Consider the following 16,564-nt stretch of genomic DNA (forward strand, 5'->3'; position numbering starts at 1 on the left):
GCAGTGTGCCCTGGCAGCAGGGCCAGCAGCTACCTGGGCTTTAAGAGGAGCACAGTCAGTTGATTAAGGGAAGTGATCAGCTTTCATAAGATCCTGACTTCAATGCTACATTTAATTGTGGGCTTTCCAGTAGAAGATACATGAACTATAATGGGCTCAGTGTGGTGCTAGATGTTCAGAGGTCTGGAGCACTTGCCCTGTGAGGAGAGACTGAGGCATCTGAGATTGTTCAGCCTGGAGAAGAGAGAGCTTCAGTGGGACAGAGTAGCCTTCTAATAGCTGTGCTTTATAAAGGAGCCAGGCTTTTTATGGTCATGAGAGGGTGAGATGCATCCAGCTTAAGCAAACACAAAGGAGATTTAGACTGAATACAGGAAATCTTTTTTTGTACAGGTTTTGCGCAGCCACCATCTTTGAAGGTTTTCAAAAACTAATGGGCTAAAGCCCTGAGCAACATGATGTGGTCTTACAGCTGACCGTGTTTTGAACAGGAGACTGGACTAGATGACCTTCTGAAGTCATCCTGTACAATCCTTTGATTGTACAAAAGAAATCATGGGTACTTTATTTTGCAGCAATATCCAAATATTTTCCAGTTGAGGAGTACCTCTGATCTTGGGATTTGCCCTTAGTTTAATTTTGATACACTTCATGTCTTTTCAGACATGATTCATTGTGACAGTGTAGGCTGTTGAGGAAATTTCATGTTTTATTACATTTCAGTGATGTGAGGTTTGAATATTCTGTTCCTTAGCCACATGTTTGGGTTTTGGTATTTTGTCCCATTTGTGAACTTGGAAGTGCCCCCAGGTTTCAGAAGAACACTTTTTTGTCTGTTCAGCCTCTGCGCCGCCCTGACTCCTCTGACGACCGCTACGTGATGACCAAGCATGCTGCTATATATCCAACTGAGGAGGAACTTCAGGCAGTCCAAAAAATTGTTTCTATTACTGAGCGTGCTTTGAAGCTGGTTTCTGACAGCATGACTGATCATGAAAAAAGCAAGAACAAAGAGGGAGATGACAAAAAGGATGGCAGTAAAGACAGGTATTTTTAAATTACTTTCTAAGCATTTTATGGTTTTTCCTTACCCTGTTATCAGTGTTTTCAGGATCTCATTTCTTTGGGCTTTTATGCAGTTTTTTGAAGTCTCAGAAAGATGTGGAGTACAATTTTATTTTACTTTTCTATATTCAGGATTATTTTTATGATTTTTACATTATTATTTTAAATGCAACTTTCAACTACAATTCACAGAGCTTTGAAAGGCGTTTTACGGGTGGGCGTTTTGGCTAAAGGTTTGCTGCTCCGTGGAGACCGAAATGTCAATCTTGTTTTGTTGTGTGCTGAGAAGCCCTCCAAGACATTACTCAGTCGTATTGCTGAAAGCCTCCCTAAGCAACTTGCAGTAAGTAGAATTTAGATTTTTGGATTTGAGTTTTTGTAAAAGTACTGTGAAAATCTGTCCTCAAGTTAAATGTCAGCAGGACTCACTGTGCTCCTACATGACATAGCTCAGGTTCAGTTTCTTTCCATTTTCTGAGTGTTTTCAACTGAATTCAGAGACTGCTGCATGTTCTGCTTCCTCCATATTGTGACCATACAAGAGTGTGCTCTAGCAGCGTAGTATCAATCACCATTTAACAGATTTCTTTTATTTGGGAAATAGAAATGAGCACAAGAAAGACCATTAATCAGTTACTAGCAATAGAGATAATTACAGCACGTTACATGTTACAGCACATCTGCTGCCTCAAGTCAAAGTTCTCCATTAATGCCATTTTTTGTACTTATATCTTGTTTCCTTATTGTATGTGTCAGTGCTTTATTGTTCAAAATTAGCCAGCTAAATCTAGTATGGGGCTTTTAGGATTTAGACTGTTTAAAAAAGTAAACATGCAGTTTTAGATCATTCAGTGAAATATAAAACCTTTGTATTTCCACAAGAAAGTATAAAGTCTCTGCTCTCTGTTGAACAAAGCCTGTCACTGTAGAGTGCTTGTCGCAGCATCAGTATTTCAATGCAATCTAGTAAAATGCTTTGCAGAATCACTGGCATGATAGAAGCTGTAGCAGGAATAATGAAAAAATAGTCTGAAGTTTGCTCTTCTTTGAAGTAACAGAACAGAAGTAAATTTAACAAATGGACATCTTGGTCTGTCTTTGTGGAAATGTTCACCAAGTATGTAGAAGGTCACAGAGGAGCCTACAGTTTTCTTTTGGGACTATTTAGAATTATTAAATAAAGTTGCAAAAAGCAATTAAACTAATAAAGTTTAACTTTATTAGTTAAACTTACACTTTTTCCCTGGTGCTTGTCTTGTCCCTTTTTCTTAACACGTTGTGACACTAAAGCACAGAATATACCTAGCAATACCCATTTGTAATTGTGATCTTGAAAAATAAGCATCTTTGCTTTTCAAAGACTTCTGTGTTTCAGTGAGCAACACCCTGCTGACATTTTAATTGGCTCTGAGGCTTTATTTCAAACACCATCAAGATTCTTGTTATATAACGTCTATTAATTTCCTTTCTGGGCAGTTTTTTTAAATTCTAACTGCTTGGTTATGTATTTTCATTAATAATTTGGAAACAATATGCAAGTCTACATATCTTTATATTGTGTAGTGTGGTTTTATGACTACATAGGTATCTGTTTCATATAATTATATTGTGTTTCTGTCTTTCTGCTGAAAAAAGAATATGTTGGAATCCTTTTTCTTCCTGATACTTTTAATGGCCACACGCTAACAGAAATTTGTTTCTCGATATTTAGGTAATAAGTCCAGAGAAATACGATATCAAGTGTGCAGTCCCAGAAGCAGCAATAATTTTAAATTCGTGTGTGGAACCCAAAATGCAAGTTACAATCACACTGACATCTCCAGTCATTCGGGAAGAGAACATGAGGGATGGAGGTTGGGAAGTTGTTAAAGATGTTATTTATTTCTCACCTGTGTTTTTATGTTTATCTATTCTGCTTAAGATGGCGCTAAGGTCCTGGAAGGCAACATGCTGGCACACATATTTGATCAAAACTTTGTTTTTCAACAACCAGTCTCAGTAGAAAACAGTTGGTTAAAATAAATGTGTATATGATGCTTTTATTTAATTTTTAAAATTTCTAACTTTATGTCCAACCTCAGCTTTCTGGAAAAGGTACAAGCTTGATTTTTTTTCCCCCTTTTAAAATCATGTGGAAAACTAAGTATTTTATAGCAAGTGGCTATAAACTGGCTTTCTAGAGCAGTCTTGCCTTAAGAGAAAGATTGTATGGATTTAGAAAATCAAATCAGAGGTTTTTGGGTTTGAACTGGGTCAGTATTACCATCACTTAGACATTCTGAACAGTGCCACTTAAAATGCACTTTTACAGTACTTTTGACAGTAACAGTGCTTTTAACTTTAAAAGATAATGCGATTTTTTCCAGCTCTCTGAGGTTGTTTTTTGGTCTGGAGTACTTTTTGAGTATATTTAGGCTCCTGGTATTACAATCACTCTTCTATCCAACTGGCAAACCCAACTAGTACAATAAGAAATGGCTTTGTCGTTGAGCTGAAGCAGAAGGTGGAGCTTGGGAATCAATTTACGTTTTTGAAGTCCACAGTTTCTCTGGTGCCAGCAGTGTTGCTTTAGGGTCTGTTCTGTAACACTTTCAAAGCTCCAAAAGCTTTTAAGCCAACAAGCATGATTAATGTCTGCAGTACATTGGTTCTTTTTATTTACGGGTCAGATAAAATTAACTTTTGTTTCCTTTTAATCCTGTATTTTCATAGTTGAAAGAGATCATAGCAAACAGGGTTCTGGTGTTTGACAGTGAACCTACAAATAGGAAATCCAAGGCTGTTTTAACACTTCTCATATACAGGTTGAAAGAAATTTTATGTGTGTATGTATACATGTGCTTGTGTATATCCGTATTTATATAAGCCACTGAGGTTTTTTTTTTAGATTTCATCTCATCACTACATGTCCTCTAAAACACTTGAGGTTTTTATATTGCATTACTAAGTGTCCTGTAGCTGTGACTAGTGCATTTATAAGCAAGCTATGTTAACAAAGTCATCCTACATAATAAGAAAGAAAAATTTTCAACATGTATTTTGTGGTTTGGATGACTTCCAAAGAGTCTTAGAGTGCTTTTGTTTTAAGCTGTTCATTTTATCCTAGCTATAAAGGCTTTGTATGTGTACTGTCACACCCAACCAATTTTACTTGGTTTTGGACAATCTGAGTATAACATGACTCTGGGCTGAATCCAACTTTCCGTATTATTCAAGTTTACTAAAAAAAAGCATTTTATCATTAAATTAGACTAACCATTTAATGAAATGAACCTTAAACACAATGTGTATTTCTTGATGTACTGTGCAGAAGTGCAGTATTGATTCCTGCCACTATACTCAATTCAACTAAGTGGTTTCTGGCCCAAAATTCTGTGATGTGGACTAAAAGTAAAACAAATTTCAAATTACTACCATCAGTCCCCTAAGTTACACCGCCAAAAGGAAACAAATCTGTATTTTTGTCTGACCCACACTTGAGTTAAATTATCTTTGTGAGTTTATTCACTGCTGAATGCAGTACTGCCTCTAGGCAATCAAAATCAAGTTAGATTTCTCTTCAAGACACTGAGCAGTATAAAATGGATGTGCAGAAAAGTTCACTTTTGAAACTGGAGCAAATAGAAGACTGAATTGCCAATTATTGCAGTAAAGAAGTTCCTTATTCTGAAGACTGCTGCTTATTTGCTGCAGAGTAACAGTATGTGTTTGTGTTTTTCTTACTGCAGCTTCTCATGCTCTGTGTCTTACATTGGTTTGAAGTTTTCATTTTCCTTAGCCCGCTTGGGGAGCTAGTTCAGGTGTTAAGGAAGGCTTTACCGGAAGAACCAGTTGGAGTAAAGATGCAACTTGAGTCTTGCACGTGGAGTAGAATCATGTTTGATGTGTTATTAAGTAAAAGGCTAAAAAAAAAACCAAACAGTGAAATGAAATTGTTAACCGCATAGGTACTGTTCCTGACAGTATTGTGCGTTTGACAGTTAACCGAATCTGATACATTCGAAGAGCTCTAACCCAGCTGTGGAGTCTTCCTTCGGCAAACAAAGTGTACATACTTACAAACACCTCTGCGTGTGCGCGTGTGTCTCTTTTATCCTTAGCTAACAGCACCGGTCCAAAGCCTTCTAGCAGAGGGACTTGATTCCTGTCAGGGGTTGCTGCCAAGACATCGGAAGGATTTTTGACCAAGGTTTTCTAAAGCTCAGTGTCACACCTGCCATGCTTTACAAAGGAGGGGTTTGGATGCATAGTCCTAGCATCTGCTGTTACTTTGTGTTTGGTTTTTGTTTTGTTTTTTTCCTTTCGTCTTTGTCTCTCTCCTAGAATGAAGCAGTGTTCACACTAGTCTTATAATAGTTGACTGGATAAAATGCATTTTACATAATAAAACCTACCTAAATTGACATACCTGTTAACTTTTAATGAAGAGGTAGTGTGGACACAGCACGTCTAATTAAAGATTAACCCCTTATGTTTAGGCTAGTAATAAGTTATACAGGGTAAGAATTCATGCCCGTGTTTTGTAAATTAATTCCATTTTTGTCCTAGTTTAGTAGGGTGGTAGGTTAGGCATCTGATTTTAGTTACACAGTCTTTAAGGGGTTAATCCAGAAATGTGAAACATATGCAAAAATCCACAGAATAAATATTACAGGAGTTCCCTTTATACATTTTTTTAGTCAGTGTTTCATCAATGTAGTACCTGCCTCAGCAACTTCTGACTTTCAGAGTCTTTTTAAGTTCCAAGCGTATTCTTATGACAGCTATTAGGAACCCATTTTAGATGAACATTTCCAGCACTGAGTAAGATTCTTTCCTGTACATTTAAATTGCAATTCTTCTCAGTAAAACTATTTTAGAAGTTGAAGATTTTCAGAGGTAGAAATTTCAAATTATTAATGAATTATTGGGCTAAAAGTTTGCACAGTGTCACCTATTTGCATGTTAGTTTTAGAAGAGTGTATATAATTGACTGATTAGACTATTGGCCCCACAGCACATATTTGCATTTTTAATTTCTCAACCTTATTTTGCCACTTTTTCCTGTGGTGTGTCTTCTCAGGATGTACTCCTTGTCTCATATATCTGGGTTGTACTCCTTTAATCATTTAGCTTTAGCTGGCACCCCTCTTGTATAGGTTTGGAGGGGAGTTTTTGTTATTGTTTTTGCTTTGGAAGAAACATCACTTCAGACATCTTCATTTGCTCTGTAATTGCATTGTGAAGACTTTTATTTTTCCACCTTAATATATAGTTTGTAAGTTCAAGTAAGTGTGAGAAGTTACCTATGTTCTTCTCAACTTTGCTGTTATGAAGTCTTCAGCTTTTTATCCTGATGCAGAGCAATGGGACTATCCTATCAAAATGCTCGAATCTGAATATAGTACTTCACATTAAATTTAGTTACTGTACTGAAAAGCTATAATATCATTTTAATTCATGGCCTTTTAGCTCTATAGACTAAAGAATCCTACTGGTTTACATTTGTGGTTTCAGAGCACTATTTCTGCAACTTATCTAAAAGCTTCTTGTTGCAGGCATGTTTCATGAGCCTCATTATTTTTTATTTTTAATTTTATTTCCTGGCTTAACCTAAATTTAGATCTTGAAGGAGTAAACTGTGCTGTTCCAAACAGCTAGCTCCTGTGAGATGTGTGCCATTGAGTGAGGCCTTTTTGTTTCATCTTATTTGGTGTATCACCAGTTATGCTAGCAACATATTTTGTGACTAGTCACCATAGCCATTTTCAGAATGAGTAAAGAAGTAACTTTTAATGGTGATCACTGATCTGATTATATCTATATAGTTTTCAAGTAACTCAAGGATACCATTTCATATTGTTTAGTGGTTCCATTTTCACTGATTAAACCACTTCTGTAGTATCTTCATTTTTGGTAGGCAAGCAGTCAGCTTGGTAATCAAATTATTTTCTGAACATTCAAATAGGCAATGTCTGCTATGTTTTCTTCATCTTTCAGACATTTTGCTTTGTTTTTTAGACTATTCCTTGCTTTTCTTTATCTTGGTGAGTCTTTGGTAAAGCAGTCCCTTTTCAGATCCTTCCTTGCATCCTAAGTGTTGCTGGAACATATCTATTATGGGCTGAGGAATTTTATTTATATGGGTAAGAGAGAAAGTGCTAGAAAACAAGGAACTCTGTAATATTGAAGAACATATCACATTCCTTCAGTCAGGTTTTTAAAGTAAAATAATTTTAAGATATGATAAAAATAACATGATTACTAAACATTCAGTGCTTTTAAGATTTGTAATACTTAGTTTTTCTTTCAAGAATAGGTCCCAAATAACACCTGACAATTAAAATTTAAAAGAAACTAAGTTTGAATGTTTCTACTTGGTTAAAGTGGATTTTTGTGTTCCTTCTGTCTTGTGTTCTCTGTGCTGGTGCACTGTGTCCAACCATCCTTCCTTCAGTATTTAATTTTAGGGGATATGTATTTTTCCACTGTTAGCTGAAATAAAGAAGTACTGTGCATTGCATAATCAGCAATGCAGATGAAAATAACAGAGCTGAAGTGCATTATGCTCTTGATCTTTCTACTGGGTTGATGCCCTAATCCCAATTGAGCAACTACCGCTGAACATTTACATTTCTCGTTCAAGGGTTTAAACTTTAAATGGCATGTGTGACATTGAAGCTATTTAAGGAAGTGTCTTGCTCACCTGGTCAAACACCCATTCCTCACTGCATTTTGCCAATTCAATCCATTTTAGATGTAACCTCGGGTATGGTGAAAGACCCACCGGACGTCTTGGACAGGCAAAAATGCCTTGACGCTCTGGCTGCTCTACGCCACGCTAAGTGGTTCCAGGTTCGGAACATCATTTTACTTTCTTCTTGTAGCCTTATGAGAGATTAGTTCAGTTGCAATATGAATGTTTAACTGTGTGAAAACACTCAGCGTTGTTCATGCTAATAATACTTAATATTTTCTGGTCCCTAAATTTAACTGTAGGAGGTTGAGTATGGAGGAGCTGCTTTATGCAGTTATTGCACATTTGACTTTTTTTTTTCCAGTCATTGAGAAGGCGATGTTGAAAGCTTGACTCGCTTGGGGTGATCATATGTTGTATATTTGTTATATATTCCATAAGGCTGCAGAGTAACTTCGCTTTAAATAATGGGATATGTGTCTAAAGCTTTGTGTTTAGATTTAAGACTTTTTTTTTCCTATTTCTTTTAGTGCATTAAGTGTAGGGAATGAAAGGTGAGAAGCAACTGTTTGGTTTAGTGACTTTGCATTCTGGCAAAGGCACAATAAAGAAACCAAACAGATTCCCTTGACCTTTCAGTCTCTATACCTATTTCTTAGATCTTGACTTTATCCTTTTTATTTCTAATATAGAAAGATACTGTATTTATTGTTTCAAATGAACGTGGGTCAAAGTGTATAGGGGATCAAGAAATGTTATTCTTGTATAACCTGTGCACTTTGACTTCTACCACCTTAAATTACTAACCCTGTATAAAATACTGCTGTAAATGGCAGCTCACGGAATAATGCTGTAGAATGATTTGTTTCAATTTGTATCTGAGCTTCCATTGAACAGTGGTGTTTTAGTCTTTCAACAACTCCTGTTTGCTATGGGTGCAGGGGTTAATTAATTGGATTTTGTATTGCTCTCAAGGCTAGAGCTAATGGTCTGCAGTCCTGTGTGATTATCATACGTATTCTTCGTGACCTCTGTCAGCGGGTTCCTACTTGGTCTGATTTTCCAAGCTGGGTAAGTAATGTTTTTTTAATGAGTCTTCTTAATAAAGATGTTACTACAAGGAACTTATAGGGAAGTGTTAGTACAGTTTTTAAATTCAGACATTTTCAACACGTAGTGTAGGGTTTTGTTTGGGATTTTGGGGTGTTTTGCTAACATGTACTCCAGATTACCCTCTTAAAATACAGTTTTCTAAGGTTTTTCATTTGAAGCTGGAAGTTACTGGTTTTTTTCCAAAAGAAATTTTCTTGTTCTTTTCTATTCTTTGTGGGTAGATCCCTATTCTAAGTTTTAGCATTTTTTTCCTTTACTCTCTATGAAAGAACCTATTTTTTCCTAACCACCAACTCTGAATTGCTTGGAGTTTGCTGAAACTTATTTAAAATAATGCCGGCTGTGCCCAGATAGTTATGTGATAACAGAAAGAAGTCAAAAGAAAAAATCACAGGAATTATTATGTTTATTATGTCTCTTTCATAAGGTGAAATACCACAGTACTTCAGTACAGCCTGTGGTTGTGTCATCGTTGTATTTTAGTCAGTGTCACTTAAATCTCTGGGTTGTATCAGGTCACCTTTCTTAATTCAGTTGAGTGTTCTTGAAGCATTCTTTTTGTATTGACTACCTTACAAATGCTCCAAATACTAACAGATATACAATCTGTGGATTGGATTAAGTTATTCTGAAGCAAATACCTGAAACATGCATCATGTGGAAGTAAACCTAGCCCTGACTGTTGTGTTTTGCAGATCAAATCCATTTGCACTGTGCTGCTTCCTTCTCCGTTTTGACAGGAAGAGCACTAACAGTGTTTTGATCAGTTGACTTTATTTAGATGAGAAATATTTTACAACTCCACTAAGTTTGCAGACAGTTTTATTAAATTACTTCTAATAATATTTATTGCATCTGGAAGGCAAGTGGAGCAGTAATGTCTGTTTTTTAAATATTTAAATGGAAAAAACTAGTGCCAGTTTCAGTACTGCATTTCATGAAAAGTACACTAAACAAATACAGCTCAAAAGATGCTAAGTGCTCTCTTAGTAACACTGTGATACTGAGTTGCCAGAGAATGAACCTCGGCTTACTTTCAGAAAAGTATCCTTACAACTGTTGCAACACAGAGGAGGGATATGGGTGAAGAACAAGGAATGTGGCTTCTTAACTCTCACATTATGTGTTCCAAGGAACATCCAGAAGGGAAGAGAGATATGAAGTAGTGTGTCAGACCTTGCTGTGTCTCAGTTCTCTCCAAAAGTGACTCCTGATTTGTTCCTGATGCATTCTCAGAGACATGGACCAGCACTGAACTGTAGTCAGCTGTTCTTTTGGCCTGTAGGAAAAGTCCTACTGATAAAAACAATGACAATGAAAGTGGTGATTTCAGCCAGTACAGATGGAATTTCACAGATTGGAGTAATACAGTTTTCTGAATACAGATATTCTCCTACCCTCTGTAGGGTAGGAACCTTTTACAAATGAAAAAGATGACAGAGCTGGTTTAAAAAAAACATAAGTAGTTGTAAAAATATAAGTTAATAGGAAGCCTGAATGCTCACAGTAGTAGCATTTCATGTACCTCAAAGTAGAAACTAAATTAAAAGAATTTTAGGTTCACATAAAAAATAATGTGTAGGTCAGGTTCCTACACATTATTTAAATTTGAAATCCAACCTTTTGTGGACATAAACACCAGGACATCATAATTCACATTTTCCTAGGACTGAGTTATAGACCTCAGTGTATTGTATGGGGATCCAAAAGAACTAGATTTTAATATATGCAAATCCAAGATCTGCTTTTTTCTCTTTACTGATGTACTTTGTTTCCTGCTTGAAAACTCTTAATTACTGTTGCCAAATCCTGACTGATACAGTAGGAGTATGGAAATAACATGCTCAAGAATTGAAATCTGTCAGTTAAATGGAGCTAAAATAGGAAGAAATGGGCGGCCTTAGTGATTAGCACTGCCTGTAGTTACTTGTATACATCAGAATAAATATTTACACCTTGAAAGGAAGAAGAAAAGGTAGCGTTTGAACAACTGTAGATGTGGTGAGGAGGACAAGGTACAAACACGTGCCTCCAAAAAACTTATCAAAAACTATTGTTTGAGAATTAAACTTGCCAAAGAACAAGTGAAACATCTATCTAATTCCGGGAAAGAGATCTAGGAGAAGTTAGTTCTTTCTTTTGCAAATACTTTTATAGGTTCTTCTGGGAAAAAATAATGTCTAATAAAAGCGAGCAATGGAAATAATAATGGAAAAAACATCAGTACTTAAAACACAGCTAAAGATTTAAACCATTTTAACTAACATCAAATAATGTATACATTTCAGAATGTATACATTCCGAAAATGAAATGTATACATTCAGAAAATATATTTATATTGATATATAAGGTTATATAGAGGTTTTTTTATACTTGTTTAACATCTGAATTAGTGTTGCTTGCTTACCAGGAGAAAAATTGCTGTATGCTTCAGTTTTTCTAAACTGAAGGACTAGTGAGGATACTAAGCATTTTAAGGACATTAAATGTTTGATATTATAAGTTTCTGTAGTCTTGTAGAAAAAACTATTTCTATTTTTCTAAAGCATCCTGTTTCATTAGGTATACCATGTACTGTATTCATGGGGCTGACAGAATCAAGTATCCCAGAGTGTTTCATAGTCTCAGAAATGGCTGGACAAGTTGTCTACCTGTATGTGTAGGCTACTACTGTATAAATTTCTACAAAATTCCTGAAAAACTTGTGATGGGAAGAAGCCCATCATAGAATCACTGAATTGTTCAGGTCGGAAAAGACCTTGAAGATCATCAAGTCCAATTGTTAACCCAGCACCACTAAACCATGTCCTTAATTGCCAAATCCACATGTTTTGTGAACACTTCCTGGGATAGTAACTCTGTCAACTCCCTGGGCATGCTGTTCCAATGCTTTACAACCCCTTCAGTCAAAACTTTTTTTCCTAATATTCAATCTAAACCTTTCCTGGTACAACTTGAGGCCATTTCCTCTTGTCCTGTCATCATTTATGTGGGAGAAGAGACCACACCCCACCTGGATACACCCTCCTTTTAGGTGGTTATACAGAACAATAATGTCACTCCTGAGCCTCTTTTTGTCCAGGATAAACACCACCAGCTCCCTCTGCAGTTGGTAACAGAACCTTGTGCTCCAGATCCTTCCCCAGCTCTGTTCCCCTTCTCTGGACACATTCCAGCACCTCAGTCTCTTTCTTGTGAGGGGCCCAAAACTGAGCCCAGGATTTGAGGTGTGGCCTCAGCACTGCCCAGCACAGAGGGGCAGTCACTGCCCTGGTCCTGCTGGCCACACCATTGCTGATACATTCAGGATGTCCTTGGCCCTCTTGGCCACCTGGGCACACCCTGGCTCATGTTCAGCCACTGCTGACCAGCACCCCCAGGGCCTTTCCCACTGGGCAGCTTTCCAGCCACTGTCCCAGCCTGGAGCTGCAGGGGGTTGTTGTGACCCTAGGACAGGACCCAGCACTTGGCCTGGTTGAACCTCACACAATTGGCCCTGGCCCATGGATCCAGCCCGTGCAGATCCCTCTGCAGAGCCCCCCTGCCCTCCAGCAGATCAGCACTCACACCCAGCTTGGTGCCATCTGCAAACTGGCTGAGGGTGCTCTAAATTCCCTCACCCAGATCATGAATAAACAGAACTGGACTCAGCTCTGAGCCCTCAGGACACCAGCAGTGACCAGCTGCCAGTATCAGTACTCATTGTTCATCTGGCACCACCTTTCTTTTTATTCATCTTTATAAAATAACTGGGGTTTCTTTTCATTTTAACTGAAAGTGTTCTATGATGTGTAATGTTCTTCAAAATTCAGGATTCAAAATTCTCTACTGAGGAACAGTAACAGCTTTATTCTGTCTTAGTCCATCTTCTAATTTGGCTAAATCCTCCTGTTTTGGTCTAGGCTATGGAGCTGCTTGTGGAAAAAGCAATTAGCAGCGCGACTGGACCACAGAGTCCTGGAGATGCACTGAGAAGGGTTTTTGAGTGTATATCTTCAGGAATCATCCTTAAAGGCAAGTTGCCTTTTATGTATACGTACACTTAACTAATCCTGCTTGTAATAAGGTAAATATGTTACTAATTAGCCTGATTATTGTAGGTGGGCCTGGCCTTCTGGACCCCTGTGAAAAAGATCCTTTTGATACACTTGCTGTAATGACAGATCAGCAACGCGAGGATATTACTTCAAGTGCACAGGTAAGGGAATGTAGTTGTGAAGTAACTAAATTTGATGGATGGTTTTGTATTGGTTCTGGGGTTTTTTTAATGTAGCTTTATATTATACATGAATTTTTTTTTCACAGAATGCAGTCAGATCTTACCAGTCTTAAGCTAAGCATTGAACATATCACAGGAGAGGGTGTTCATAGTGCTCGTTATTGCACTGAAATAAATGTATTTTCCTGAACAATTTATAGCATTCTCATCTACATCTATATATCTAGATGTAGATCTGTAAACAGGCTTACTCTACAGCAGTATGTTACTAGATTGGAAATTTTATAAATACATCTGTATAAGATTCGTACAATAGTTATGACCATTCATGCTTGCAGTTAAAGAGGTTACTGCCTCTGCCTCTTCATCTGATCCTTTTGCTAATGATTCCTGATCACTTGTCACCTAACGTGACATGTGACAAGCCTTGGCTGTTTCTGTGCAAGCCCAGAAGCCCAAACACTAGTACATTAAACTAAGATGCTGCACTTACAGAAGCAGCAAAAGTGACATACACATTTTATTGTATTGATTTTGTTGGGAGATAGAAAGATGGAATAATTAGAGTTAAGGGTAATATCACACATCACTGATATTCTTCCCTAATTGTTTGATAAAGTGCTCAAAATGGATGTTTGTTTGTAACACAAGTGATTTTCTTTACTGTTTTTCTAGTTTGCACTGAGACTCCTTGCGTTCCGTCAGATACACAAAGTTCTAGGAATGGATCCGTTACCACAGATGAATCAACGCTTCAACATCCATAATAATCGTAAAAGGAGAAGGGACAGTGATGGGGTTGATGGGTTTGAAGCAGAGGGAAAGAAGGACAAAAAAGATTATGATAACTTCTAAAAATGTTGGTCATCATTGCTAATATTGATGGTAATGAAAAGTCCATTTGTTGCCTTGCTTCTACTTCATTCATAATGATGTCTGTTTAAAACATCCAAAACCAGCTTCTGAATTAGATTTGGAAGAGAACAACTTAGCTCTTCTGTGAGATTCTGAATATTTTAATTGGATGTACTGTACCAGACAAATTATGGATGGAAAGACTGCAAATGGAAACTTGTCATAGGAAAACACAGTTTTCCCTCATTGCATTTTCTTTAAATGTGTTGCTAAGTTTAGTATCTTTTCTTCTTTTTTTTTGTCTTTTTTATTAACAAGTGCATTGTCTTCCTATCTTGACTGTATTTAACGCAGCATTTGTGCTTCTGTTGCTATGTGTATTTTGACTTTTTATTTAGAAGTATTTTTGTTTGCCTTTGACACTAGTTGTATGAGTTACTTTGTGTTAGGTAGTAAAACAGTTCCCCTCCCAATTAATATTTTACAGAAGTTTTTTTTTTTCCTTTTTTTGTAAAGTGAGACTGCAGGATCATGTTTTTTTCTAAATGTGAAGGGGTTACAACACATAATTGTCCTGCCATTTGAGTGCTCAGAATTAAATGTTTTTGCCAATCTTGTGGCATTTGTCTCCTTAGTGTGATATAACGGTGTAATTAAGACAAATTTGTGTTAATCTAATCGAGTTTGCTGTTAGTTGTGCATTAGCAGTATAAAAGCTAATATATACAGTATGGTCTTGCAACAGTTTTAAAGCCGCTGCATAATTGATCAAAGATTTGCATGATGGGTTTTGGTTTTTTTTTTTTAATAGAAGGGCTTTAAAAACTATTATCTTAGGTTAAATGCTTAGGTCTTTGTATGACTGACTTCGTGACATAGCAAGGCCAAAAATAACTTTCTGAATTTCTTTTCTCAACAAGCAAAGGTGGGCATTTTCCATTTAGACAAAGTTAGTCATTCTTTTCAGTCAACTTTGTCAATATGGTACTAATGCCTCTCAGCCCTTAAAATAAATGTTTGTCATATCAGTGCCTGTGAGGTTATTCCTTATATCTGTTCCTGTATAAACTTTCTGTGATTTTTTTCAATAATTCAAATTTTAAAAGTGAAGTATTACTTAAAAAGTGAAGGTTATCAAAGAAAAATCCCAGAAATTTATTTGCTGTGGCCATAGTGTATGCTTATGTCTCTTTCAAAAATCTAAATATAGCAGTGGTGTAAGTAAAGTTACATCATACTGTTGATGTATGCTCTGGTACACAGGTATGATTTGTTGTCACAGCACTACAGTGGAATACACAAATAAAAGTTAAAATTTATTAAACGACTAAAATTCATTATACACTGGAAACTGAAGTTTCACTTACTCTGTTAAATGTGTATTATGCTTTGTTGCAAACCCATAAAACACAGATTAACATAGACTAACATTCCGGTAGCTACTTTATTGATGGCTGTAGGAGAGTGTCACATGTGACAAAGATAATTTGTTATTTCTGATACCATTTATTAAGAAAAGCCCAACTTCTGTTCCATTTCAAGGTCGAATTTATCTTTGACCTTTTTAATAAGCAACTATTGGAGCAGGGGGCATGTTTCTGTTCCCAGCATCTACTGCTAACCAGTGTGGGCCTATGGAATAAAAATACAGTATTTTAGAAAAATAGAGGGAATCTAAAGACTTAAAAAAGAAAAACACTTAATAAAAATGTTCTGCGAGCATCAGAGTGCAATTTTCAAGGGAGTGATTATAAGGGGTTAGCATATAAAAGTAAAGCTTTCTCATTGTAGGAAAGCTTTCTAAATAATTAGAAATACAAAAAGCAGAAATGCTTTGACGTTACTTAAAAAAATTACACTCATTTTGTTGTCCAGCCTTCATGCATAGCTCCAAGCATATGCTTGTTCTAGGGGATATCTTGCTGCCATCGTGTCTAGTTAGCCATTACTATTTATTTTGAAAGCTACAGGTGCTATTCATGTGGCTAGTTCAACTCCATACCAAAGTTTCTTTCCTCATAAGGCAAACTTGTCTATTCAGGAATGTGACCCTAAAATATAGGATTAAAAAGGTCAAAGATGTATTTTAGATTTTTCTGTATTTTCTGTTCTACTGGCTTTTAGCTCCTAACCAGTTTCTGGATCTTTTGAAATATTGTATACTTAAAGTGATTCCACATTAAATATGAAGCTGTGACCATGATTTTTGTGCTGTGTGGTGAAAGGTGAATTTGCAGTTTGTTTCTGGTGTTCATGCCCATTTTAATTGATAACTTCTGACACTTGTTAACAAATCCATGAATGTAAAAACAAGGTTTTCGAAAGTATAGAGCTAGCTTTGACTTAAATACTACACTGCGCACTTTGGAAGGCAAAACTGACTAAATGAGCATTTTAAATACCCTGTGTTTTTGTAATACTGGCAGTTTACTAATAAGCACTATTTACATTTTTTATTCAGCAGTGCTGTGTGTTAAATCCCACAATTACAAACACTGTAGACATAATTCACAAAAGGGAAATGTACACAGAAAGGATATTCCCCCCCATGCTCACTTCAGAGGAACAGTTTGTGAACATGTGAGCTGTTCTGTTTCAAAGCTTTTTTGAATTTTGACGTGTCTTCCTAGTCCAT

The 16,564-nt window shown here is 36.6% G+C and overlaps 1 protein-coding gene across 3 annotated transcripts in view; it reads left to right on the forward strand.

Annotated features, from left to right (window-relative positions):
- The window catches only part of ZFR (zinc finger RNA binding protein), a 47,141-nt gene extending 31,009 nt beyond the window's left edge, over positions 1–16,132 (forward strand). For 2 of the 3 annotated variants that reach the window (XM_071425586.1, XM_071425587.1), the window contains exons 13-20: positions 842–1,047; positions 1,258–1,408; positions 2,777–2,918; positions 7,802–7,899; positions 8,717–8,812; positions 12,758–12,869; positions 12,956–13,053; positions 13,750–16,132. In XM_071425586.1, the coding sequence (XP_071281687.1) occupies positions 842–1,047; positions 1,258–1,408; positions 2,777–2,918; positions 7,802–7,899; positions 8,717–8,812; positions 12,758–12,869; positions 12,956–13,053; positions 13,750–13,929 (1,083 nt within the window). In that variant the 3' untranslated portion in view covers positions 13,930–16,132. Of the gene's footprint in view, positions 1–841; positions 1,048–1,257; positions 1,409–2,776; positions 2,919–7,801; positions 7,900–8,716; positions 8,813–12,757; positions 12,870–12,955; positions 13,054–13,749 lie in introns of those variants that run through there. The other variant, XR_011678986.1, reaches the window with a different exon arrangement.
- Positions 16,133–16,564: the final 432 nt, after the last annotated feature.

Source organism: Agelaius tricolor, unplaced genomic scaffold (genome assembly GCF_023055355.1).
Source record: "Agelaius tricolor isolate 1412-34295 unplaced genomic scaffold, bAgeTri1.0.p SCAF_4, whole genome shotgun sequence".
Classification (NCBI taxonomy): domain Eukaryota; kingdom Metazoa; phylum Chordata; class Aves; order Passeriformes; family Icteridae; genus Agelaius; species Agelaius tricolor.